Below are 8,699 nucleotides of genomic sequence, written 5' to 3'. Positions count from 1 at the left end.
ATATTTATAAAAATGCAATAAATTTCAACTTCTTGAAGGTAAAATTACATTAGGAAAAGGCAACTACATAAATAACTACCTACGAAAAAACTTGCTCCACGGGGAAGGTGATACATCAAGTAGGCTAAATGTTGAAGAGAATGGACTCAACCAGCAAATAATTGTTTGTTTAAATTTGAGTTATAGCGTTTGATTAACAGTGCTTCCTAAATTTTGGTGTCAAATTGGGATTTGTCTTTGCGTAAAATTGTAAATGAGTTGGCAAAGAATTTTCGATCAGAGCAAAAAGAACATTCCATGATATGGTCTTTGATGGCACTTTTCTTTAACTCCCTATAAAGTTCAGATGCTCCTGTACTCTCGTGGTTAAATGTCTGGTGGACATACGTACCGATGTACCGTACGGTACGTCAATGCCGAATCACACGGACATATAAAACTGTTTACGACGTTTGAGCAGAGAGACGAAGGCGTCTGGGACTTTAGTTGAAAATACGAACTAAATTTAAATGTTTTGTAAGTAGAAAAAACGTCCACATCAAATTTATTGTTTAGAAATTTAGTGTTTTATTTCAAAGTGTTTTCGTGCTAGTTGTTGTTTTCGCACTTATTTGTGTTGGCAAACGAAAATCTAATTCTATTTTGTCATACATGACGAATTTTGTCATACATGACGAATTTTGTCATACATGATGAAAGCGTCGAGATCTATAGAAGATTGCAAGAGGGGACATAGGGATGAGGAAGCTGATGGTGCTAGTAGCATGGGGTTCACTAGGCCAACTTCTAATCTGATTGAGAGAACGAATCCTGATGTATCGGCAACCGGTGGGTTGTGGGCTGTGAGCAGTGGCGTAGCCAAGGGGGGGGGGGATTTCAACACCCCCCCCCCCTTCGGCACGCGTGTTACGTCACGATATTGAGAATGATGCTTTCAGTTTTTTTATGTCTTTAAAACAAAGTATGCCTAATTTTAAGCGAAACTGCATTAAAAGAGCGAGTTTTGCCAATACCAAACATTCAAATATCTCAGCCAGGAATTAGCAACAAGAAAACATAGAGACTTAGTTTTATTTCGAAAAAATGCCGAAGAAAACATGATTTTATCCTTTTGCTATGCCACCAGACAGCACCATTTTACAGGAATGTTCATACCCACATTGTTGTTGAAATTGTTCTCAGAATGCACCAATTCAAAGTAATTTTTCAAAATTTTCTGCGGGAGGCCCCCCAGACTCCCCGCCGCTGGGTGTCGTCTTAGGCGAACACGCCGTCGGGCTTCGGCCGTCAAACCCTTCCCCCCCCCTTCAAAATTCCTGGCTACGCTACTGGCTGTGAGTGCCTTTAAATATTAATCAAGGGATGGGTATTGGCCTATTGTCACTGTCACTATTGTCGCAAATCACTCGGCCGACATTTCTGAATTAGCCCCTCCCCAAACTTTTTTTCTGAGTGCGCTACTGAACCAAGGCATGCAGATTTGAAATTGCATGCAAACCAAAAATCACGATCTCGAGACAGGGTTGCCAGATTGGTCTTTTAAAGGCTAAATCTCAGAAATTCAGAGTTTTTAAAAAGTGTTTGGCCGGACTATTTTTGTTTGGACGCTTGGTCTTTTTTAGTTTTCCGATTGGCATTTGTTTGGCCTTTTTTCTTTTGGTCCTCATAGTTTAAGTCCTTGCGGTTTTCTACTGTAGATAGTATGATATAAACTTAGCCTACTTGAGACCTAAGCACAGTAGTTTAAAAGATCATCAAGAAAACGAATCGGGTGTATGCTGAAGGCTATCCCTGGCTGCTGGCCATACACCGTTGCATAACGCTTCAAGTCGCTCAAACAATTATCAGCTAAGTAAGGCTCAGATTGCAAGAAAAGCTATAAAACCTAAGGCAAATTTGCAAAATTTTCCTGGGGGGGAGGGGCATGCCCCCAGACGCCCCTACACTGGCTATGACCCTCCTTCCATTGCATGCCTACGAAAATCAACCAGGATACGCCACTGGATAGAAGGACATTTGCGTCATGGAGAATGCAGAGGTGAGAAAAATTTGTAGACGCTTTGACATTGATGAAATACAGTCAATCCAAGGGTTAAGAGACTTTTATAGTGAAAAAGTTGAAATTGTGCCCAATAATTTGAAGCCTGTCTTGACAGCTATTTCAACTTTCTTTGTTCTACAGCAGAATGTGAACGTGGTTTCAGTTTATTGAACGATATTATCACAAGTTCAAGAGCATCTTTGCTTATTGATAATGTGAGCTGTTCGACGTTTACTAAACTTAATTGCAATAGACCACCTGTGGCTCAATTTACTGCTAAAAATGTGTAAGATCCTGGCTGCTAAGGTATACTAAATCCAAACCAAACCACCGATCAGCTAAGGATACTAAATCCCAAATTTGTAAAGAGGATAAAGATGTAGATTCCTCTCGGCAGGCTGTTTGGAATGTCGGCCTATTCATAAAAAATAAACAATTTTGTACCTCTCGTCCAATTTTGATGTTGACAATTCATGTTATGGTAGAATAAAGATTAGTATTTTGCAAGTTGTGTATTTATCATTTTATCAAATCTGAGACAGTATACCCTGTGCTTTTTTTACGAATACAGCACTGGGCTATTGACAACATACTCCAAATCAAGTGAGCTACAAAAAGCAAGCAGTCAATAAAATAAATGCAATCACGCAACAGACAAAAATATAAATAATGATATGTAAAAAAATTGGACATTAATTTTAAGGAATACTTTTGTCTAACTTTATCTCGACAATAATAAGCAAATAGTTTCCATTGTCAGTCAGATTGATACATTAAGGCAATGACGCTTTATAATGTATGCAATACGTAGGCTACCGTATTTTATAAAGGGCTGCAAACTAAGATTTATTGTGCAAATGCATTGTTGTTCTAAAGTGGGTCTACCGCATTTCTGAAACAGTATGCATTAATGTGTTTCATATGAAAACGGAGCGGCAAATGCTTAAAGAATAACTTTTAGTAGGCTAGAGTCTAATGACTTATATAAATTCTTCATATTGTTTAGCCACAGTAGGTATATAGGGTCTTTTCCCATCATATTTTGTCGATATAAATACATATACAATCACACAGTCTATTATCTGAAAGGCTTTCCGGTAAAGTCTTCTTGGGTAAATGCTGATGCAATAATAAATTCACGTTCACTCCATTGAATTCATATTCAAACCTTTTCTTCTTGCTGGTCTTCTCAGATCTTAGAGCTTGTGCAAAAAAGAAGGTGGCTTTGTACTTTGTAGCACCAACTCCTCGATGGAGCTTGTAATTGCATTAATCCTTAACTAACTTCATAACTTCTTCATCACACAAACACTTCTTTGTCTGGGTCATGATTCGGAACAGTCGGTTTCTTTCTTATGACGTTGCCATTTTTGGAAGAGATGAGATCCTTGGCTTTGTTTGGCAGAGTGCCATTCGTCTCATGGCCAACTTCCCTTTTGTTGGCATTTTGTAAGGCCTCCCGATTTCGGCACCGATACATAACAAGCAATAGTATGAGCACACAAAATACAGATGATGCTACGATTCCAATAATCATCGTCAGCGAAAGCGATGACGCCTCTCCGACCACGATGGGGACAGAACCGAGATAGTTTTCTGTAACGAGAGTTTGGTCGTCAGGTGAAGAAGTTGATTTGAAGTCTTCAGAAACCAATTTTGTGCTGGGACGTCCCTTTTCGTCAACCTTGATTGAGCTACCCCACTGGTTGTCGTTGTTAGCTCCTGTGACTGTGGGTTTTAAGATGGGATGGGTTGTTTCAAGGTAATCAATGGGGTCTGCGATGGGGGGAAGGATATGGAAAGGGGGGGGGGGGGAGAAAAATTAAGTCAGGTAGTTGTGCGTAATAGATGATGCAAAATAAAAACAATTCGGCAGGCAATTTTTGTTGTTGCACACGTTTACAAATAGTCTACTAGGTTTTTTCAACCTAGCCTAATGATTTTATGAGTTGACAAGCTAAGCACATGCATGTAAGTTATGTATAGGCCATAATAGCCGAAACTGTTACCAGTAGGCTACCGTGTTTATACGTTCCCCAAAGCATATTGCGGTACCGATAAAAAAACAATGCCCATGTGAGCCTATAGGTGAGGAACAGATAGCCTACTACCCATAAACAACGCCAATTAATTATAGCAGCTTTCTTCACTAATCTCTTCACAAAACTGACCCATTCAATGATAGAGATAAATATAAAAAAAGCGAAAAATTTGATGTGGCCAAATAAAATTATGGATAGGCTACCACTAAATAAAGTAGGCTATCTGGCGACATTTTGCTATTATATATTTTAACGTCAAAGACAATTGTTTTAGTTTCTTGAAAGACAATTTTGTGGAATCAAATGCAAAATAATCCTGTTATTAAGATTGAATTTAGAATGTGGCTATAGGCTATTCTACGTGATGAATATCGCAAACTACCTGACTTTCAAATTCTAGCTGTGTAACATTTGGAGGTTTGTGTCAGGGAAGAAAAAACAACAAAAAGAAAATAATATAATTAAAATAAAGTTTGCTTTTTATTGCAAAATTATTTAAAGAAGTAGGCTACTTGAGACGTAATAGCATAGTAGCATAGTATTTTGTTTGTGCTTACTTACTTAAAACATGCTACTTTTAACAACAGCATAGGTGACAAAGTAGGCTGGTCCCAACTAACTTAGTATCACAACGTACAATAAATGTCAATAACTTCGATATTTGCTAGTATTTCAAAAATGCCGTATAGCACTTCAATACGAACTGTAAGTCTACTTGCCTGTATGTAAACCACTTTAAAATTTTAACAAAATAAAACAAGCATAACTGCAGTATATTTCATTATATTTTCCATAGCTTCTATTATTAGATTGCCAACATAAAGTTATGTGTACTGAAACATACTGTAGGTTAGTTTACTAAATGTTAAGTTTATTTAATACTCACAGAACTCAAGAAATTCTCTCGTTGTGAACGGACGAGTAACATGGAAATAATATTACTGTGTTAATTTAATTACAACCAACTAGTCGCTTTTCATATTTCTTTGTCACAGTGTTGTCCCAAGCCAAAAAATAAATAATTCATGAGCAAGACTTTTGAAAAATTAAATATAGTCCAGCAAGTATATAAACTAACAAGTTGCTGTTAATTAATTAAGTGAAACCAGTCTGTCTCTTGACAAACAACTTTAAAAGTAATGTTTCTTGATTTCGTTCCAGGTAACTTATCAGTCATTCTATCCCATATTCCTGTAATCACAATCTATCACAGGCTGTGTTTCCATACTTTTCTAGAATGCGACAACCGCTGCTTAGCAATTTTGTTAACAATCTATTTCTTAAATTAAATTACACAGCAAACATAATATTAATATTTCGTGGCACTGCCACGTTGTAATGTGCATAGGCTTACCATATTGCTGAAATGTAGATTATTAATAATAAATTTTGTAAATCTATGCACAAAGTGACAAACCCACCTGAAGAGTTGGCACATAGTTTGATATCTTCATTCTTGCAGCCAGTGATGTTCAACTGGACCACCTGCAGTGCACATCGCATTTAAATATGCTTCTAACGTGAACTACTGTATTGTAACTTATATTGAGCAACACCATTAAAAGTGTGATGTTGTTGAACTTACTAATGTTGCTGTTTGTTTGTTCAGAAAATTTTGTTTAATCTACAACGGAGCAGACTTTTTACTCCCGACAACGAGAGCAGTGCTCAGCAGTTGCGAACAACGTCGGAGAAGTACGTTAGTAGCCTCAGTCCAGTTCTCTGCTGAGTGCCAAGCAGGATTGAACTTGAGTACTATTTTTAAAAGATCTTTGGTATAACCCGATAGGAAACAAACCCCATCTACCCACGCAGAGGCGAGCATTGAAACTACTAAGGCCCGGTTAGGACATGTTGCTATACACTGGATGTCAGTCATATGACTTAAATTATTAGCCATAAAGTCATTATTATTTGACGTTCTTAGCCACATGCATGCAAGTCTTAAGCTTCTATTTTTGTTGGTAAGCTAATAGCCCACAGTTGAATATGAACAGGCTCGTAGCAAGAAGTTTAAGTTTGATATCAGCTTCAGCAAATTTTTAGTGTATTTATTTTTTATATACAGCGGGCTACTTGCATTTACAGTTATCGCAACAGTATTATTAATCTTCATATAAGATTATTTATTTGCAACTTGCAATCCTAATGTTACAAGTGGGCTAGATGTTTTTATTAATAACTTTGTTTAGATTCGCCTAAGTCGTTTACTTTCTTGCATACATTTACATGGATATTACACTTTGGTTTTCATGAATAACTAAGTTTTTAATTTTGCTTTAAATCTGAAAAGAGTATTTTATTATTAGTTGCAAAGCGATATGTGCTAATGAAGCCATAGTTGTGCTGCAAAAGCTTAAATTTATCAATACAATACATTACAAAACTAAAGTTACAATCTATAAGTTAAGTATACACAGTATATAAGGTATAATACATAAGTCTTAATACACTTAAATTTATCAATTCAACTTTTTTCAACTTTTCAATTCAACAATCAACAATCAATTCAACTTATCAATTCAACAATCCTTTCAACTTTTTTCATAAATATTGACACTAACATTTTGCGTAGATTGAGTTGTGGATAACGTCACTGATGTTGACATGGTTGTGGTGAGCTTTGGAAAAGCGGGGAAGGTGAAAAGGGGAATGGGGGATTGATCAACCAACTCAACTGCGCCGATAGTGGTTACCTGAGGATCACCTGATAAACAAAAACTAAAAATTACAACCACTTTGGTCGTTTTTATAATAGATTGTTACCTACACGGAACTGTAAGATTAAGCGACAACAGTTCGACTCTCAGGGTGTGCAGAGCTACCGCTTCGATGTTGGATATCTATTTTATCCAGAGGCACCTAGTGGGTGCAATATCAGCTCAAACTATTTAAAGCAAGCGAAAGTTTCATGCTGTGAACCTTGGCGGTTAGTCCTACGTCAGCGGTTTAAACACTCTAACAGTATGCGAAACTGCCAAGATTACGTTTTTAAATAAACTTTCTCAGTTCAAAAATAAAAATTTTCACGATTAATCAATTCAATATATCCAGGGTGATTTTTCTAGATAAAGGGCAAGTATATATTGTCAGAGAAAAGCACTTTTAAGGTTGTCTTACCGTCTGCTGCCATTTCGAACACTTTGATTTCATTGTAGAAGAATCCAGCCATTTGCCCGTGAAAAGGTTCACTTATGGACAGCCTTCGTTTGTTGGCAGAGTTTTCGTTTCCATTAAAAAGATCCAAATCTACCAAGCCACCAATGAGAATCGTGGATTGAGAATTGAAGACCCCGAATGCTTTCTCTAAGAATGAACAAATTTGAAATAACATGTAGGCTAGAACAGCGACTGCTGAGTCGAGTGGTTTTTATTTGAGGTAAAATACAATTTTTTACCATTTTTTTTATTTTTTATTGTAGGCTAGAGTGCTAGACCCTGTCGTGGGATAGGCGGTGGGATGGCGTAACGGATAAGGCGTTGGCTTTCCAATTATGCAAACATGGTTCGACTCCCGGCTTCAGCTGGTTGTTGAAAACACCGCTCACCTCTATCTAGGGTGTAACAAATTGGGTGGGCATAATACCTGCAAAAAGAGAGGCCGAGAGAAGAACTGGCCATCTTTCTCTCTTTAGTGTTAAAGGCTTAGTATAATGAAAACCTTATCTTCTCACACCCGACACTTAAATCAAGTATGGGACCACCTTTACATTTTTTCAGACCGCGCCAAAAGTTTTCAATTCTCACAAAAACATTTTCTCATAGACATTGCTTTATTGTAGCAGCAGACCGGTTTAAAGTTTGACTTATAGTTAATTAAACGATATAATGAAGCTGAAAGCAGAATGGTTTAAGACTATTCCAAAAAAGAAAACAAATACTAAGTTTGAAATTTAAAGTTTTAGCTAGACATGGTAGTGCAAAAAAATCTATGAACTTTATTTCATTAAAATGTTTGCAACTAATTACAAAACAGGATAGCTACCAGAATCAAAGTGTTTGAAGATGGAGTCAAATTTAATTGGATATAATTTTTAGTGAGCACCTGCAACTCACCATGTATACTACATAGTATAATCAAAATTAAGTTGGGCACATAGGACTTATTTTATGACATGAGTATCATGACAGCCTGAGTAAACACAAATATAATCATTGCGGTTTATAAAGCGTACTTCACAGTGATGGGAATGAGAATACAAAAACGGAGTAAAACAACCATGCAACATGTTAAAAATGCAGCGCTTGCATTAGTAGAGCTGTTGTGCATAAGGAACAAGTTGTCCCTCACCGAAAGTTAGTCTTGGTAAGTAATTGTTAGTACCTTTGTTTCTTAGCCAGCGAGATACTGTCGGGCGTGCATACGCGGGAAGTCTGTCCTGCGTGATTTCAACACGACCACGTGCAGTCCCTACACATACAAAACTCGTAAAACGTAATCCAACCGATTTTTTTGTTTCCAGGCTTACGCCGGAGGTTGAAGATTAAAATTAAATGATTTGGAAAAGAAAGACAACCTTCCAATTTCTCCAACATTTCATTAAATGATTTTTAAGAATAGAAATCTGAAGCAGTATCCAACCGGCTTCCTTTTTTTGTACAAGGACTCCCACCAC

At 37.0% G+C, this 8,699-nt stretch overlaps 1 protein-coding gene across 1 annotated transcript in view; it reads right to left on the bottom strand.

Moving 5' to 3' along the window:
* Positions 1–2,312: 2,312 nt before the first annotated feature.
* The window catches only part of LOC145784003 (neurexin-1-like), a 47,638-nt gene continuing 41,251 nt past the window's right edge, over positions 2,313–8,699 (bottom strand). Inside the window, exons 22-26 of the mRNA XM_082595760.1 lie at positions 8,408–8,494; positions 7,204–7,389; positions 6,648–6,790; positions 5,505–5,568; positions 2,313–3,817 (exon numbers count right to left, since the gene is read on the bottom strand). Of these exons, the coding sequence (XP_082451886.1) occupies positions 3,342–3,817; positions 5,505–5,568; positions 6,648–6,790; positions 7,204–7,389; positions 8,408–8,494 (956 nt within the window). The 3' untranslated portion in view covers positions 2,313–3,341. The remainder of the gene's footprint in view (positions 3,818–5,504; positions 5,569–6,647; positions 6,791–7,203; positions 7,390–8,407; positions 8,495–8,699) is intronic.

This window comes from Aplidium turbinatum, chromosome 15, assembly GCF_918807975.1.
Source record: "Aplidium turbinatum chromosome 15, kaAplTurb1.1, whole genome shotgun sequence".
NCBI lineage: Eukaryota > Metazoa > Chordata > Ascidiacea > Aplousobranchia > Polyclinidae > Aplidium > Aplidium turbinatum.
This window is presented reverse-complemented; position numbering and strand designations above follow the sequence as displayed.